Raw genomic sequence first — 19,180 nt, forward strand, 5'->3', positions numbered from 1 at the left:
AGAAGAAGAACAACTTTCTTACCTTTAACTTTCGTGGCTTCCAAAGTGAGAAGTGAGAGAATTTGTAATCTGGGTTAACCAACCCATCAAGAAAGAAAACAACCTTTACAAACACTGCACATGTCTATATGTTTTATTTCTTCTGGTTCCGTGATAATGTAAAATCCACATATAAACAACAGATTCACGTTGTGTCTCTTCAGTGTTTGGTGACTGTGCTGTACACTGCAGATGAATCATCCTCCTCTTCTTCACGTCTTGTTCTGTGAAGGCAGAATAGACCACTCACACCCACAGTTTTTAACCTCAATAAGTGTAGAGATGAAAATGTTCCCGTGTGGAGCTGCTCACCCTGTTGCACTGTCAAATCGAACAGCGCTGTATTCAGCCTCCTCCTCCTCTTCCTCAGTTTCTCTCTGGGGTTGAACTCGACCTATGTTGGCGTAGAGGTCATCTGCCCGGTTCTGGGTGAAGCAGACGCTGGCGTAGTGGACCTCATGGTGCTGCTCTGCTGGTCGTGTGTGTGCCGCAGCTGAAATCTGATCGTACAGTAAAATACGAGCTGGGATCAGGAATCTGTGTCTTACTCTTTAACTCTGTTGGGAACTGAGAGTTTCTCTTTGTTGTGGGCCTGATCCTACTCTGCTGATCAAACTGTGATGGCAGCACTGATCTGGGAGTTTTCTGTTTTTCCCTGCTGGTCACCAGCGCATCTTCTTAACAGATGAACCCAGTGTCACCATCATGAAACATTCACTCCACACTTTACTCCCTAACTAGATTTACTGCCCTTCAGTTGTGCGCCTTCTCCAACCAGTTTAAGCTTTTTGTTAGAGTAAATGAATATGACCTCCCAAGACCTTCATGGTCTGACCCTTCTCATCAAATCACAATGATGCAGAACTCCACCAGTTAATGAGGCAGCCTTGAAGAGTGGAGATCAAGTGCTTTGAAATGAAACTACTCATTTACCTGCGCTCTGTCTTCTGGTCTCTCACTGCACTCACGCTGTTGTGTGAAGGACTTGTTTCTTCTAGATGGGAGGAAAGAAATAAACAGTTGGATGAACAGAGAGAGAGAGAGAGAGAGAGAGAGAGAGAGAGAGAGAGAGAGAGAGAGAGAGAGAGAGAGAGAGAGAGAGAGAGAGAGAGAGAGAGAGAGAGAGAGAGAGAGAGAGAGAGAGAGAGAGAGAGAGATTTTGATTTTTGAAAACAACTTTATTAGATACTATTGGTTGACACAACACATTGAAACACCTAATAAGTTATTTTAAAATACACGTTTAGCTATGAATAAATAACTAAAATCACACAAGATAATCAGCATACAAAAGTTCTCGATCTGTCACAGAACATAAAACATCTTGAAAACACCAGAGATCATTAAAAGAGTCCAGGTCACCTGCTGCTTTATAAAAACTAAAATCAACCAATATTCTTGATTTAATCATGTTGATGCAGACAGGGACCGGCTCAATGTGGACGTCCTGCTCTACCTTCCTCTTCCTGGTTATATACACGGCCATCTTAGCCTGCCCTAAAACAAAGTTTAAAAGCTGGCTTTTATGTTTTTGTTGGCGAGTGTATTTAAAACCATAAATAAAACCCTGCTTGTTAAAAACCTCTTTAAAACTGGTAAAAACCACTTGTAAAAACAGAAACAAATCAGACAGACGGTGACACTCATAAAAACAGTGAAAGAGAGTTTCTTTTACATTACAAAACGGGCATTTGTCTTCCACTGAATTCTTAATTATTGATAAAAAAGCGTTCACTGCTATTATGCCGTGGAGCAACCTCCACTGGAGGTCTCCATGTCTCTTACTCAGTGGAGGTTTGTACAGCGACCTCCACTGAGGTCCGGTTTCTTGGGCTCCGGCAAAATAGCTCCTCCAAGGAGTGTCTCTCCGTCCATTCAGTTTTTTAATGTTTAGTGTTTTTACCATTAGTCTGTATAGAGTTTTTCCGGCAACTCCCTCCAGGGGAACCGGGCGAGCAGGCTGAAACAGAGGTCCAGAACAGTCATTTAAATCCATTGCCAGGAAAGTGGCGGGGAAAGGGTCCTCAGCATTGGGGGAAATGGACCCATCCTTAAAAGAGTTTAAAAGCAAGATGTCCTGATCAGTGAGTCTTGTCCTCCAGTGGCCAAGCACCCTCTCCATTGTCCGTTCGGATCTGATGCCAAGTTTGTTGGCCAGCCCTGTGGGGTCTTCCAGTTCAGGACCGGCTAGCTCCACCACCTGACCCAGCGTAGAGACCCCGGCAGCCTGCAGCAGTCTGGAGAGGGTACCTTGTGCCCAGCGGGGGGGATCCAGAATGGTCCCGTACAGGACAGGCTCTTGCAGCAGCCAGTGCAGGGAGTCCCCCTGTAGCCTTCGCTCTTTTTTTAACAGGTACCACACTTTAAAAACACTCTTATAAAAACCAGGAAGAGATGGTGAGACTATCTTGTTATCATTCATTAAAAACAGGCTAAAATCCAGACCCAGGCTGTTAAAATGTTGCAGGATGCACCGGGACAGAGGTCTCCACAGAGCGTCCCTTGGCCCGGTCAGCAATCTCTGTAAGAACTGAAGGCGGAAGGCAGCGCCCCTGCTGGCCAGATGGACCAGGCCCTGCCCCCCCTCCTCTGTAGGAAGGAAAAGGACACTCTGTGGGATCCAGTGCATCCTGCCCCAAAAGAAATCTATTAAAACCCGTTGTACCTCTGCCAGGAGAGAAGGTGGAGGATCGACACAGGCCAGCCGGTGCCACAGGGTAGATGAGACCAGGTTGTTTATTATTAATGTCCGGCCTCTGTATGACATCTTGGGCAACAGCCACTTCCATTTTATCAATCGACCTTTAACCTTCTCTAGGACATTGTCCCAATTTCTCCTAATGTGGGTCTCATCTCCCAGGAAGACACCGAGGTATTGGAGTCCTCCTTTCTTCCAGGCCAGACCTCCAGGCAGCCTGAGCCGATCCCCCAGCTTCTCTCCAACCATCAGAGCCTCGCTCTTCCCCCAGTTCACCTTTGCAGAAGAGATAAAACCAAAGTTATTTACAGTGTCAGATAAAATATCAATGTCTTTTTGTGTGTTCACAAGTATAATGAGATCATCTGCATACACAGATAATTTAAAAGACACACTGCACTGGGGGAAACACACACCTTTTAAAACCTTCCTTAGCTTATGGAGCAGAGGCTCGATGGCCAGAGAGTACAGCATCCCAGAGAGAGAGCATCCCTGCCTCACCCCTCTCTTAATGTTAAAAGGAGCACTCAGCCCACCATTTATTTTAAGAACACTCGCAATGTCTGTATAGAAAACCCGGATCATGGCTATAAAGCCTGGGTTGAACCCAAAAGCAGCCAGAGTCTGCCATAAGTACTGGTGTTCAACCCGGTCAAAAGCCTTTTCCTGGTCTATGGAAATAAGACCAGTCTCTATTGCCAATGAACTGGAGAGGTCCAAAACATCTCGAATCAAAGTGACGTTGTCACTTATGAGCCTGCCGGGCACACAGTAAGTCTGGTCAGGGTGGATGACGGACGCCATCACCTCCCTTAGTCTGAGGGCTAGAGCTTTGGACAGGATTTTGTAATCCGTGCACAACAGAGAGACCGGCCTCCAGTTCTTTAACTCTTGAAGGTCTCCCTTCTTCGGCAGCAGGGTGATTACGGCCCTCCTGCAGCTCAGAGGTAGCCTTCCAGTCTGTAAACTATCGTTGACTACCTCGAGCAGATCCTGTCCTAGGATGTCCCAGAAGGACTTAAAGAAATCAGCAGGAAGGCCGTCTATCCCTGGAGCTTTGCCGCTCTGCAGGCTCATGGTGGCTCTGTGCAGCTCCTCCTTGGTAATTTGTGCGGCTAGCTCTGTGTTGTTGCTCCTGCTAACCTGAGGGAGACCATCCAGAAAATTGTTGTGCACATCTGGATTGCTTGACCACTCACTCTTAAAGAGGTCTCGATAGAAACCGGTAGCACACTTCCTGATCTCAGACGAGTCTGAGACTTCAGAGCCGCTACCCGTTCGTAAACAGTGAATGGTCTTCCTTTGTCCATTTTTTTGCTCCAACCCAAAGAAAAACTGGGAGGGGGCATCCATCTGTGAGATGTTCATAAACCGGGACCTGACCAGAGCCCCCTGTGCTGAGGCCCCCAGCAGGTTGGCTATAGCCGACTGTTTGGCCTTGAGGGAGTCTAAATGCCCTCGATTTCCTGTAGAAGCTACTAAAGACTGTAATTCTTCTACCTGTCTCTCCAGATCCCTCATTGTCCGGGTTAAATCTCTACTGACATTGCGAGTGAACTGCTGGCAAAGTTGTTTTGTTTGCGTTTTCCCGAAGTCCCACCACTGCTGAATGCTACGGAAGGCAGGCCTGCTCTCTCTGTGGGAAAACCAAAACAACTTAAAAGCATTTCTAAAAGCCTGGTCGTTTAAAAGAGCTGTGTTAAAATGCCAGTAGGCGCTCTTTAAACGAACATTTCTAATAAAAACAGAGCAAGAGACTAAACAATGATCAGTAAAACCCACCGGCTGAATAAAACACCTTTTAAAAATATTTAAATGGTGTTTAAAACAATAGAGTCGATCCAGTCTAGCCAGGGATAAAACATTGTCTCTGGCATGGCTCCAGGTGTATTGTCTGTCATTACTGTTAAAAACCCTCCACACATCAGAAAGAGCATGTGCCTCGGCCAATTGGTTCATTCTGAGACCTGATGCAGGATGTGGCTCTAAATGATTCCTGTCTAAAGTGGGATTTTCTGTGCAGTTAAAATCACCTCCTAAAAACATAAAATCATCACCACTACAGGTTTGAACAGTGTCATCTAAAATGTTTAAAAGTGCCATCCTGTCCACCCTACTCGTGGGCGCATAGACATTTAAAAACACCAGCTTGACATTTTCATATTTAGCTTGGACCTTTAACAATACACCTGGAATAATTTCTTCCATATTAAAAGAAAGTGGTAAAAAACTCCTGGCAAAAAGAATACCCACCCCCCCACTGCAGCTGGACTTGTGGCTTAAAATCACTTCCCCATTAAAAGCCCTCTTCCAGTCGCTCACATTTTCTTCTGTGCTGTGGGTTTCTTGTAAAAACATAATATCTATTTTGTTAATATCCATCAGTTTAAAAACTGCCGCTCTTTTAAAATCAGCTCTGGCTCCGTTCACATTTAAAGTGCTGATTTTAAAATCACACATGGATAAAAGAAAGAGAAAAAACAGAAAACAGGTCAGTAAAGGAGAAGAGTAAAAGGACTTTTTAAAACTCATCATCATCAGGGATCATTTGGCCTTTTACTCTCAACATGAGTTTCCTGAGTCTATAAATCTGTTGGTCTGTTAAAAACTCATCGCTGCCTGTTTTTCTTGTGAGCGGTTTGGAGGATTTTAAAAACAGTTTGAGGTCAGGGAAGTGATCCTCCACCGAGGGCAGCCTCTGGCCTTTAGTGGTCTCCAGGAAGGTTCTGATGTCAGAGGGGGGGTAGAGGCCGTCCTCGTCCTCCTGAGAGGAGGGAGCGCTCCCCTGGCTGGACCTCACCCCACGGCTTGCCTTGCAGGCTTTGGCATTGCTGTGCCCAGAGCCTGAACTCTTCCTTTTCTGTGTTAATTTAAACATTTCATCATCACTGATGCCTTCCTCCATGTCCTCACACAGCATTTCAGCACTGCTCCCTTTCCCCTCAGTTTCGTTGATTTCAATAGACTCTGGCTGGCTGTCAGTTTTTTTGTTTGCCTGCTCAGACACTTCGTTTACAGGGGGGCTTCCCCCCTGGACTCCCACCTCCGGGAGCGGACTCTCCGGAGACTCGGAGGCTACCTGAGTCTCAGGAGCCCCTTCCTCCACCAGAGGAGCGGGAGGCTCTGTAGGCGGGGCTCCGCCCACAGCAGCCTCAGGCTGCGCTGCTCGCGAAAGCTCCGCGTCAGCGGCAGCGGGGGCCGCGGCAGCCGGAGCTGCCGCTGCTGGAGCTGCCGCTGCCTCTGCCGCTACCTCTGCCGGAGCTGCCGCTGCCCGGGCCGGAGCCGGAGCTGCGGCAGCCGGCCTCTGCGCTCCACCCTTCCCCGGGCAGGAGCGGGCCAGGTGCCCCTCCTCCCCGCACTCAAAACACTTCATCGCCTCGGATGACACAAAAACCATATAATTAAAACCCTCAATTTTAAACGAGAAGGACATGTTGATCTCCTTAGTATTGTCCCTGAGGACCATGAACACCTGCCTCCGGTGACTCACTACGTGCTTGAGTTTTGGATTTTTACTCCCAAGAGACACCATTTTTATTTGGGACACAATCTGCCCGTACCGAGACAGTTCCTTGGCCAGAGTTTCGTTTTTAATAAAAGGTGGGGCATTAGATATCATTACCCGCGTGGCTGGATTCACGAGTGGGAGAACAGGATTAAACGTGTCGTGGATCACCACTCCTGTCTCCACCACCTCGCTCACCTTCGCCGTGCTATCTAAAAACATGACGATAGCTCCGTTCATCCTGGAGGCCGACTTGACCGAGTCACAGCCGACCACCTCTCCCACAGCCAGCGCGGCCTCTGCCACACTGCATGCCACTGCTGGGATCAGTTTAATGGCATGCCGGCGAGTCAGACTCTCAAAGTCTGCTGCCGCTGCCGCTGCCACAGGCATGCTGCCTGTTAGCACACACACTCACACTCACTCACACACTCACTCAGCAAACTATTATAAACAGAAAAAACAACTATACAACTAAAGACGAACAAATAAACATACACCTAAGTGATAAAGCTCAGCAAAGTAAGTCTTAAACCCACTATACCTTTCACCCTCACACACAGCTCTCAGCTCCACGCACACTCCGCCATGACAGAGAGAGAGAGAGAGAGAGAGAGAGAGAGAGAGAGAGACAGACAGACAGACAGACAGACAGACAGACAGATAGATAGATAGATAGATAGATAGATAGAGGGAGAGAGAGGAACTGTTCAGTTTGATAGAGTGAGAGAGAGAGAGAGAGAGAGAAAGAGAGGAACTGTTCAGTTTGAGAGAGAAAGAGAGGTGAGCAGAGGAGTCAGGGTGTGTGTGTTTGTGTGTGTGTTTGTGTGTGTGGGGGTGTGTGTGTACCAGAACTTTGTGTGTGTTTGTGGTAGTTTGTATTCTTGTGATATGCAATAGCTTTCTGTCCTCTAACCATGAGGGGGCTTTTATTTTGAAAATCCAGCCTCTAGTCACACTTGCTGGTGAGGTCTTATCATGAACTGTATGTGTCTATTCAGTAGTGTCACTGTGTGACTGTGTCACCTGATCCAAAGGAAGACAGTGAGGAGGATGACCACCAGGAGAAGAGCTGTGGTTGTTCCAGTCACTGCTGATTTCCAAGCACCTGGAGAAATCCCACAATGGATGAACAGGGAATGTTGCAGGATGTTTGACTCGGAGCTGAAGTCAATCCACAGCTCCAGAACCTTTAAAGGTGTTAGGACTTCACATGACTCACCTGCTCCAACAGTCAGATGTAAGGTGGTGTTACTACGTCCGTGTGTGTTCTGGGCCTCACACTGATACTTTCCACCATGTTCAGCTGTGATATCAGTGATGGTGAAGTTTTGTCCTGATGCTGTTGGTGAGTCCTCGTCCTCCTTGTACCAGGTGTAGTTAGCTGCTGGGTTAGCATCACTGCTGCAGGTCAGAGTCACTGAGCTGCCCTCCATGATCTCACCAGAGGGACTCACTGACACAGAGGGAGGCTTTGGAGCGTCTGAAAAATAATCTATGATCATATGATGGGAATGTCGTCACTATGAGTTTAGAAAATGACGTCATATAGTGTAGCTATGCAAAAACAGATGTTTTCACCCCAGTCTGTTTGTTTGTTGGTTGTTGATTTTAAACAAGATTACACAAAAACTACTGAGTCGATTAGCATGAAACTTGGAGGTAGGATGAGGAACGGGTCAGGGAAGAACTCAGTAAAGTTTGGTGTGAATCCAGATAAGGGGGCGGACCCAGGAACCTTCTGTAAGGTTGTGAGACAGTGCTGGGTTTCATGGACATGTGGATGTTTTCTACTCACACTGGACGTCTAAGTGTAGAGACGTGGAGTTGATCCGTCCGTACTGATTCTCAGACTTGCAGGAGTAGACCCCGCTGTCCCCAGAGCTGATGGAGGAGAGACGATAAACGTGTGAGAAACAACTTTAATGTCTGTTCATATCAAACTTGTATCATCCACATCACAACATCTCACTGACACAAGAAATACAAATTTAACGAGACTTGAAGTAAAAAACTGTAAAAATCTTTTCTGTGTCTCATTAAGATGCATAAAGATTGACATGAAAAAGAAAAATTAAAGAAGGATTTAAAATTTTAAATCCTCAGTTTGTTGATTTTCATTAATTATCGTTTGTTATTTTGCTACTTTGAACTTGGACATAATTTAATTACTATACGTTAAGCTTCCAGTTGACTTGAACTAGACGTCAGGCCTCCACATATACACACATTCACACAGGAAAGTGTAGACCACACTACAAAAGCAGCGAAAACACATTCTTAAGGCTGCAATATTGTATAATGTATAAGTGCTATAGAGAAAGAGATTGTTCACGTTGTAAAACACTGTTGTGGCTCATTGGGTGACCTGCTGTGACCTTTTCTAGCCAGTAGGGGGAGGTACCCAGTCGTCCTCTCTGGTGAATCTACTCTGTGGAGAGTTTTTTTACCTGTCTATATCCGGTCGGCCATTTTGCTGCTCAAGCAACAAGCACACTACCTGCTTTGCTCAGATTCTGTTATATCATGTGGAAGTCTGAGGTCACCCTGCTGACCTGCTGGAAGGTGCAGGGACTCTCACTATTCAACGCTCAGGTTTTTGGTGAGGGACAAATTCTCCGGTGCCAGAGAGGACATCCACCGAAGAATCAAGACTCCAGTTCACTGGAGGGCGAGCCCATAGATATAGATATATATAAAGGCTAGATGTCTCGTCCGCGTTCCCGGCCAACGGAGACGAACGTCCGCACATGGCGGCCATCTTGCCACAGGCAGCTCGCCCACCCATAACATTGTTATGGTAGTGAAACATGTACTTTTTAAATAAAATTTAAAAAAAAATCTTAATGTATATTTGTAAAGGGAAATCTTGTACCTTATCCATTATTATTCTATTTTTTAGAAAATAACATAATTATTCATAAGTATGCAGTGTCATAACTACATCTCTGACGTCTGTTACAAACCGAACCGTTTAAAAATCGGTTGAGAATTTAGCAAGTTATGGTTATTTAATAGTACGTACCACTACAACACAATGTTATGGGTGAGCGAGCTGCCTGTGTTAAGATGGCCGCCATGTGCGGATGTTCGACTCCATTGGCCGAGACATCTAGCCTTTATATATATCTATGGGCGAGCCAACATACAGATGTTTGAGAGAGATACAGACTTCCATGTTCCTCTTCACTCCACGGTGTGGTAGGACAGACACTGTACAAAGACGGATTAGGCCCAACGATCAGTCCACCAGTTTGACATTGAAGACTGGACTCATGGACTTTGAAGGGACTTTTAAGTGCATTTTTTTTTCCTTTCATTTATTTGTCCTATTATTTTGGGTAAATTTATGCTGTATTGTAACTGTCCATCAAACTTGAACTGCAGGTTATGTGTTCTAATACAAGTTCATTCAAAGTAATCCAGGTGTTGATTCTTGTTACTGATATTCAAGTCCAGGGCTCCTGTTTACCTAGTATCTCTCATCCTGCTCCACATTTACACTCTTTCTAGTGTAACCAAGGGTCACACAAGCATTCATCCACCTCGTCTCTGCAGTGGGACCCGCAAGCAGCTCAACTCACGGGAAGGAGACAATAAATATGTGTTGGAAGTCTCCTATGGCGTCTGACTGGCTTTATTATGAAAAGGACAAACGAAAGACAGAAAAAATACTGGAAGGTTTAAATATCGTAAGTGTTTCTAAACAAGAGCAAATTAGAACAAAAATAAAAATATATGAACAGAATAAAAAAAAGCATAAAATGATCCCTGAAAGAAAAATCTGCTTTGTTGCTAAACTGTACATCACAAAGTTAGAAAAGAGAAAGTTGTAAGTGAGCAACAAATTAAATAAACAAGACAACAAAGAGTAAAATATGAAGAATGTTGTGAAGAAAAAGTATAATTAACATCAGTCTCCTAAAGGTGCAGCAAGCAAACTTATTATGTTACTAAAATTACCAAAATAATATTATAATGATGAATCAATCATCCTAATGAAGAATAATGAATAACAAATTACTTTTTTGTTTAATTTATAAACCTGGATCACAGCAGTACAACATTATTCTGTTCGTAACAACATTCGAGCTTCACACCCTGAGAGAGATGTCAGAGGAAAATGGCCGCCGTGTGAACATGGTGGATTAAAACACACCTAACTCCTTCTTCTTCACGTGTTTAACACGTGATGTGAGAAATACCACAAAACACTAAAGTGAAATCAATGGGCCTGATGCAAACTTTGCACAGACACCAGAGGCAACACAGCTCACCTGGTGTCAGCAGTTCACTTTGTGTTAACATCACATTCAAGGCGTTCATCACGTCAGTAGCAGCTCACATCCACATGAGACGTGCTCCCTCCAGTCCTCAGAGGAAATGAGTTCAACTCCTGATCGGCTGATGATGGAAACGATGGAAACAATAGTGTAGAAACAGAAAGAAGAGAAAGGGACAGAATCCTCTCTGTGGTTTTATCAGTAAAACTCTTTACTACCATCTAGTGGCAGCAGTGTAGCACTACAACTAACTAATAATGCTTGTTTTTATAATTTTATGAATAGAAAAAAGTTATTTACAAGTTTACAGTTTGTCGACCGTCTAACACACACCGCAGATATTTTCATTTTTTGAAGCTGCAAGTTATAAAATGTTTGATATTTTTCATTCATGCTAAATGTGGCGTTTTTAACAACTTCTACAAGTTGCTGATATATTTCAGATAAAAGTCGAGTCACCAAAGTCATTTGGATTCATCCTCGGGGCAATTTATCCATTAGCTGTCAAGACAAGTCACTTAAAACTGAACATTCACTTCAACAATGATGCTGGAGTCTGTCACCAAAGAAGGATTCATCCTGTGGGGACCATGAACAGTAGAATGAACTTATATTCAAATCCATCCTGCAGCTGTTGAGATATTTCCATCAGGACTAATGTGATTTCCAGACGTTGGTCTAAACAGCAGGAGGTGTTTTGACTGTGCTGTACAATGCAGCTGGATCCTCTCCAGTGTCCTGATCTCTGGTTCTGAAAGGAGATAAAAATAATGAATGATCAGGAGGTCATGGAGACGTAGCATTAAAGGAGACATATTAAAGGGGACATATTATGAAAAATCCACTTTTGTAGTGCTTCTACACGTTAATGTGGGTATCTGGCATTTCTACCGTCCCAAAAACTCTGGAAAAAACAACTCCCGCGATTTGTTGTGGTTCCTCTATGTAAGAAACGACAGAGTGCGTAGAATGGGAATACGACAAGAATTGACGTCACAGTCGGTCTACATGGCATAGCCCCCCCCCCCCCCCCCCCCGGAGGCGGAGATCTGGTGGAGGAGGAGACTGGGTTACATTACGAGCCACAGCACCCTCCTCAGCTCAAGGCTGCGGGTGTTAGCTGGGAAGCTAGCTGAGGGGGGACGCCAACCAGCCGGTGAGCGGGGTGAGAGGCGGAGATCTGGCCGAGAAGCAGAGCCTGCGGTCGGGGTAAGTCACATGCCAAAGCCCCCTCCTCAGCTCTGGCTCGTTAGGGGATGTCGGGCTGCTGGACCTATGTCTGCGGCTCGCTTCTGGTGGACCTATTGCTGTTTGTTTACGGTTAGCAGCAGGGAGCTAACGCTAGTTGGTTATTAGTTTGTGTTTAAAGTTGCTTCACTTTCTGGAATGGCTGCTTGTGAATGTATTTACCAGAGGTGTGGACTCGAGTCACATGACTTGGACTCGAGTCAGACTCGAGTCATGAATTTGATGACTTTAGACTCGACTTGACAAAATGTAAAGAGACTTGCAACTCGACTTGGACTTCAACCTCAATGACTCGTGACTTCACTTGGACTTGAGCCGTTTGACTTGATAAGACTTGCTCCTTTCCCCAAAGCACAAAGATTAAAAAGTATGTTATTAAGGAGCGCTCTGTATCATTCATCGTGTTTGTGTGCGTCTGTGTGTGTGTATGTGCCCAAAACGCGCACTACGCGCTGTGCATCGGGCACCAAGTCCTGAGGGGGCACCAAAAAAAAAGCAACTGAAAAATCATCATAGTTATAATAATTATGTAGCCGAGCGTTTGGTTGTATCATAAGTCCGGCTTCAGCCGACAAAGGACACGAGAGCAGGTCATGCGCTCGGGACAGCACACCCGTTTATCCTCCGTTCATTTTACAACTTCACTCATCACAGCACCCACTTCCTTTAAACCCCCTTTCAAAATAAGAGTCACTACCAACAACCCACTTAAAACCGGAAATACAAATCAACCCTCAACAATAACGTCATTAAATAAATTAGCTTACAATTATAATGCCGATATTATTTCAGTATAGAAATATTAGGTACCTTTTAGCCATGTATATCACAAAAAAGTCAGAACAAGAGATATATTAAATTGCTCAAAAAAAGTTAAAGAATATTGACTATTCGTGTTTAACTTGTTTATTCTTGGAATCATACTACGTTCCCATCGTGCACAAATGACTGACAGACTTTTGGCCAATTTGGTCTTTTGCAAATGCAATGCAGCATAGGGCCCTGACATATAAAAAGCACAACCCCGTTCATTGTTATGTTCAAGTATTTGTTATGTTTCTCACATGTACACAAACACAGACAATATGAGGTGAGATAAATGAGATGAGATAAACACAGGAGAGGTCAATCTGAGGAAGGCTGTTTTAGACAGGGTAAAAAGGTGCTGTTTTAAATGATCCTTGTGGTTTTTTGACCAAAAAATGTTACAGACATTTCATTAAGACCCAAAGGAGCCATATCAACTGTGGTGAAATGGGCATAATATGTCCTCTTTAAGTTCTGCAAAGTTAAAAAGCCCAAAGTCTGAGCTCCTCTCCGGGTAAAACGAGCTCCTCTGCCCCACAGAAAACATGAAGCTCCTGAAACACCTCACCAGTAGTCCCGCCCATACCTCTGCATCATCGGCAGAAGCCAGGGCTGTAGCAAACGTAGCATAAGCAGTATTTAAAGGTAAACAGTGGTGTGTTGAACACCTTGTGTTATGAAATGTTGCAACAATGTTAGCGGAGGAGTTCATTCTTGGCGTTCTCGTGGAAAACATCTTGGAGGAAGATGATGTGAGTTAAAATACGTGTTGAATGCTTCAATACAGGCTGAATGTCACAGTCTCTGCTTCCATCGTCTGGAACAGCAGCTTCTAACACCAGCATCTGGAGAGAACTTTAGAATCCATTGTGTCACTGCCTTTTAAAACAGTCACTGCTGATTGGGGAACACCTCTGACACACCCACCAGACGAGAGCCCGCTGCACACGGGTTCAAACAAACATGTCCTTCACCACAGAAACGCTAGTTAAACTATAAGAAATGATTTGAGATTGAATGTGTCCCTCGTAAAGTGAGAGTGGAGGATTTCCTACACGCACAGGAAGTGGTTAACCAATCACAACAGAGTGGGCAGGGTGACCAATCAGACCAGTCTTAAAGAGACAGGAGCTAAAACCAAGTGTTTGAGACAGAGGCTGAAAAGAGGAGCTGCAGCAATAGACAGTCTGAGGAAAGTGATGTTTGCTGAACGTTAAACATTTTAAAGTCAAAACACTAAATAAAATGATCAAACTAAATATGACCATAATATGTCTCCTTTACCAAATACACATGTTTAATCACACAAGAAAATGAAAGTGTAAAAACAAATTACTTCTATAGGATACATCTCTGTTTATTGTGTTTTGTGGTGTTAGTGAGGATAATGGTCCTGAATGAAGAGCTGCTCACCTCGGGGCAGATCTGTTAAACTTGACAGAAGCGTACGCAACCTCCTCCACCTCCTTGTGTTCACTGGGTTCAGCTGATCTGACGCTGGAGTAGACGGGATCCGTCTGACTCTTCCTGAAGTGGACACTGGCGTAGTTGAGGTCACAGTTTTCCTCAGACTGATTAGGTAGACGCTGCAAACACAAATTTGCTTTTTAATCTTGTACATGTGGCAGAATGGAGAACGTTAGAGTCCAACTATAGCAGCTATTGATTTATTTAAAACGCCTCCTTCTACACCAGACGTGTTTCAAGGACAGGAAACATGTTGTTCTATTAAAAACCAAAAGGAGGGAAGGTCTTCAGTTTGAATTCCAAACACTAACACTACAAACTTCTCACTTAGTGTGTCTGTGAGCCACTTGTGTGTGTGCTGTCACATCGGTTGTGTCCAGATAAGACTACATCAGGGAGCTGGATGTTCACGTACTGCAGCCAAGTTTGGTCAAAACAAGTTGTGTAACATTATTTAAGTAGAGGTCGAGCTACACACAATATAATCAGTAGAGCCCAAAACTATCTGTCAGCAAATTGTTGATATAAACACAACACAACTCTCTGCGCCCTACTCAACGACACTCAATGCCACACAGCGCTATCTCTCCAAACTCGTAACACAATTACCTCAAATTCACGTCAAAGGGCAACATACTCACTAAATACAGATATGAAAGAACACAACTGCTCTGTCGATGAACCTTTAATTATAGAACTGCATCCACACGCAGCCAACACTGACTTTATTTGTCCCAACGACACAGACTACAAACAGCAGACTCACTCACACTTAGTGTCAGGCAGAACAACGCACAATCAACGTGTTACACAGCCACACCCAATGGTGATCTGCTCCACATTACAGTGCTCCACACTAAAGATATCTGAACCAATCAATACAATCTTTCACAAACTTCCACAAGATCTAAAGCAGCACAAGTTACAAATCAACAAACTAATTTTGACAGTGAACTAGTTTTTAATCTTCACATGACAGAGAAAAGGGTTTGACGTGAGAAATAGTGGCGTTTGAAAGGATTGAAGCTGAACTGTGTGTCTCACCTGCTCACTGTGGTCAAGTCTGTCCCCAGGATCAGCAGATTGATGAGAGTTTCTCTTTTTTCTGATCAATTGAACCAAATAACAAACAATATACATAATAATTGAGTTGATTTAATTTAACAGGACAGATTTTCAGGAATTCATCGTACAAATCTTTAGTGGAACAGATTTGCTCACCTGATCAGTAGGAACACGGAGAGGAGAGTCAGAGCGAGGAAAACTGCAGCAGCTGATCCAATGAGTGCTGATCTCCATGCTGCAGGTAAAACTAAGATGAAATAACTTTTACTTTATCATTTCACAAAAAGCAATACTAAAAAAACACTTTTTGTCATTATAGTTATTGTGTCAGGTGCTTCATGATTCTCAGCTGATGACCTCAATGTTCAGTTTGCCAGTTGATGCTGTTGGTCAGTCAGTATTGTTCATGTACAATATAATGGGCTTGATATACAGCTGTGACACATCTGGTTACCTTGAGTATTGATGGTTTAAGTTTCTGGTGCAATGAAAAGGAGAGAGGGGGGGTGTAGGCTGTAAAAGTCGGAGTGCTAAAATCACCTGCTCCAACAGTCAGATGTAAGGTGGCCTTACTACGTCCGTGTGTGTTCTGGGCCTCACACTGATACTTTCCACCATGTTCAGCTGTGATATTAGTGATGGTGAAGATTTGTCCTGATGCTGTTGGTGAGTCCTCGTCCTTCTTGTACCAGGTGTAGTTAGCTGCTGGGTTAGCATCACTGCTGCAGGTCAGAGTCACTGAGCTGCCCTCCATGATCTCACCAGAGGGACTCACTGACACAGAGGGAGGCTTTGGAGCATCTGAAGGATAGTTTATATTAACACACAGGATGAGAATACAATCAAAATACTGTCTGTATTATTTGTTAAAAGTTTAAATTTGAATTATTTCCACATTATTGTAGCTTCATGAGGAGGAGTAAACTCACACACTGTAGGAGAAGGGAAACGCTCCTGTCCTTCTATAGCACAGTGATAGCTGTCTTCAGCATTAAAGTGTCGGAGGTGAAAGTATTTTTTTCGTCCAACAGGTTTATTGTTATTGTACCAAACGTAGGAAAGATGATCAGGGAGCTGACACCTGCTGTGACAGGTCAGCTCTGTCCAGGTAGAAGATGGATTGGCTGTTGATCTCCTCACATGTACCTGGAGCTGAGGGTCTGTGTACAAACATGTTACCTGTGACAGACACAGTGACTCCAGCTGAACCAGTTAAACTCCCAGTATGTTGGTTTGTTTTGAAGCTGAACTTGTACACAGCTGAGTCGCTCTCTCTCAGGTTAGAGATTCTCAGAGTGCACGGGTTGTTTCCACAGAGATTCTCCACACGACCTGAATACTCTGGATCAGTCCTTAGATCAACGTGAATCCCATTACTCTCTTTAATGAACCAGAAAGTTTTCTGAACTGTAGTTTCAAGGTAATTCAACCTGGATGGGTATGTGTAGGTACAGTTAATGTCCACTGTTGATCCTCTGAAGGCACAGATCTCAGTAGAAGTGTAACTCACATCCCAGTCAGTCTGACTCCATACCACTGTAACACAGAGCACATCAGAGAATCAGAAGATAAACTTATACATTTATAAAACTAACTCCATGTATTTTCTCCCGTGAATCACCAGTCGGCAGGTATTCATTTTAAGATGATGACGATGCCAAGATAAGGAAACTTTCAGTTCACATAAAACACAGTGAAGTTCCCTTTAGACTTCAGTGTGAGGGAGAAACACACGGTTGGAGGTGAGGAACATGAGGGACCTTGTATAAGTTGCTCTTATAATGGAGCAAACTGGCCAATATGGAGGAAATGATCTGTGTCTTTTATGAAGAGTCGACCAAAGATGGACGACACGTCTCCACTTCCTCCCACTCTCCAGAAATGAAGCCAAAATATCCTGGATACCAACGCTGCCATCTTTCACATTTGGAACCACAGTCTGCACAGTAGTGATCCGGAGATGGAGCCACAGTATCAAGGTCCCACCCATATATGAGCTCGACCAATCCTGAGTCAGCTTCAGCTGTCAATCATGAAGTTTAATCTAATTTTAATATCATCAAATAACAAATTAAGACCAAACTTATGAGAAACATGAACAATAGAGTTTGATAAGAACGACCTAAAATGACACAAACCATCTTTGAGAAAAATGTATTTGACTTTTTTGATTGGTCCATGTCCTTCCCACTAACATGGAGGAGACAGGATGTATGTTCTATACTGCAGCCAGCCACCAGGGGGCGATCATGATGCTTTGGCTTCGACAACTGCTCTGACACCTGAGCACTGCCCAGTTAGAAAAGTCATATATCTCTGATCTGCTCACCTGCACATGCAAATCTGTGTGTGAGAATAAGGAATTAATTTTAGTCCAAACTGACAACACACACATGCATATAAAAGTGCAAACACACACTCAAGTGAACCAAACAAGATGTAGGAAATAAATGAATGAATGTTCAGATGTAAATGTTACCTGTGACAGACAGAGTGACTCCAGCTGAACCAGTTAAACTCCCAGTAGGTTGGTTTGTTGTGAACCTGAACTTGTACACAGCTGAGTCGCTCTCTCTCAGGTTAGAGATTCTCAGAGTGCACTTGTTGTTTCCACAGAGATTCTCCACACGACCTGAATACTCCGGATCAGTCCTTAGATCAACGTGAATCCCATTACTCTCTTTAATGAACCAGAACGTTTCCTGAACTGTAGTATCATGGTTATTAAATGTGGATGGGTATGTGTAGGTACAGGTAATGTCCACTGTTGATCCTCTGACGGCACAGATCTCAGTAGAAGTGTAACTCACATCCCAGCCATTCTCACACTGTACCACTGTAACACAGAGAATCAGATTCATAACCACACCAGAGAACACTTAGTTTACTTTTTACTTTCTCTAGAAAAGAAACACATTTCCATCAGCAGCATTCCATAGCACTTCAACTAATGACTCCACACACTGATGACAAGTCCTGCATCGAGAGGAGAGGAACTCAGTCATGATGAGGATAATAATTATAATAATAACATTCCATAATAATAGTCATAATAATAATACTGATGATAATAATTCCATCCTATATTTTTTTTCTGCATCACTTTACAGGTGGTGATCTGAAGATGATTTAATGGCTCATTTATATTTTTTCTTTCTTTCTCAAACTCACTTCAGGTGAATCAGAAGTCTGAGTGTAAAATAGAGTGACAACATGAATGTAGAGGTACAGTACCTGTCACAGTGAGAAGAAGGACAACAAATCCACTGGCTGCTGCAGTTACACTCATAGTAGCTGCTGCTCTCGTCTGTGACTTCAAACAATAAAAACGTCCACAGATAAATAATGTGCACAAGATGAAACTCAGTCACATCACAAACACGTCTACCTACAACACAGAAGAGGCTGAGAATAAAGACAGATTCTGTAAGAGAAAGATACATTTAAACTGTTAAACACCCCCCCTTCCTTCCTCTTTCCACTTTACACCGACCTGCATGCTGTGCCCGATGATGGTAGATCAAACTGTGGTTTGTGCAAACTGTGGTTTGTGCAAACTGTGGTTTGTGCAAACTGTGGTTTATACGTGTGTGAAAAACAACTTCAGTGGCTGTTCATATCAAACCTCTATCTTCCACATCACAAGATCTCACTGATACAAGAAAGACAAATTGAATGAGACTTGAGAGTAACTGGGGTGTTTTTAATCTCATCTGTTCAGTGTCTCATGAAGATGCATACAGATTGACATGAAAAGGACAAATTGAAAAAAGATTTAAAATTGACCTGGAAAATAAACTGCTATTAATTCTGTTGGAGCCATTTGATTTGAGAACAAGTTTGACTGTAGCTGACCAGCTGAGACTAAAACCAGCCAGTGACGTCACATTCAGCAGAATGAGGTCAATGGAACCAGGTGTTGACGAGAGACAAAGACGCTGCAGAGAAACAGATTTTCAACTGCACGCTCCTCAGTTTGTTGATTTTCATTAATTATCGTTTGTTATTTTGCTACTTTGAACTTGGACATAATTTAATTACTATACGTTAAGCTTCCAGTTGACTTGA

At 43.6% G+C, this 19,180-nt stretch overlaps 1 protein-coding gene across 1 annotated transcript; it reads right to left on the minus strand.

The window, feature by feature from the left end:
• Nucleotides 1-115: 115 nt before the first annotated feature.
• LOC128437413 (B-cell receptor CD22) lies at nucleotides 116-7,980 on the minus strand. The gene is made up of 5 exons (XM_053419562.1): nucleotides 7,465-7,980; nucleotides 7,269-7,350; nucleotides 973-1,033; nucleotides 352-539; nucleotides 116-263 (listed from the first exon to the last, which is right to left on the minus strand). The coding sequence occupies exons 1-5, from the start codon at nucleotides 7,745-7,747 to the stop codon at nucleotides 200-202; spliced, it is 678 nt and encodes a 225-aa protein (XP_053275537.1). The 5' UTR covers nucleotides 7,748-7,980; the 3' UTR covers nucleotides 116-199.
• Nucleotides 7,981-19,180: the final 11,200 nt, after the last annotated feature.

This window comes from Pleuronectes platessa, chromosome 3 (assembly GCF_947347685.1).
Source record: "Pleuronectes platessa chromosome 3, fPlePla1.1, whole genome shotgun sequence".
Taxonomy (NCBI): Eukaryota; Metazoa; Chordata; class Actinopteri; order Pleuronectiformes; family Pleuronectidae; genus Pleuronectes; species Pleuronectes platessa.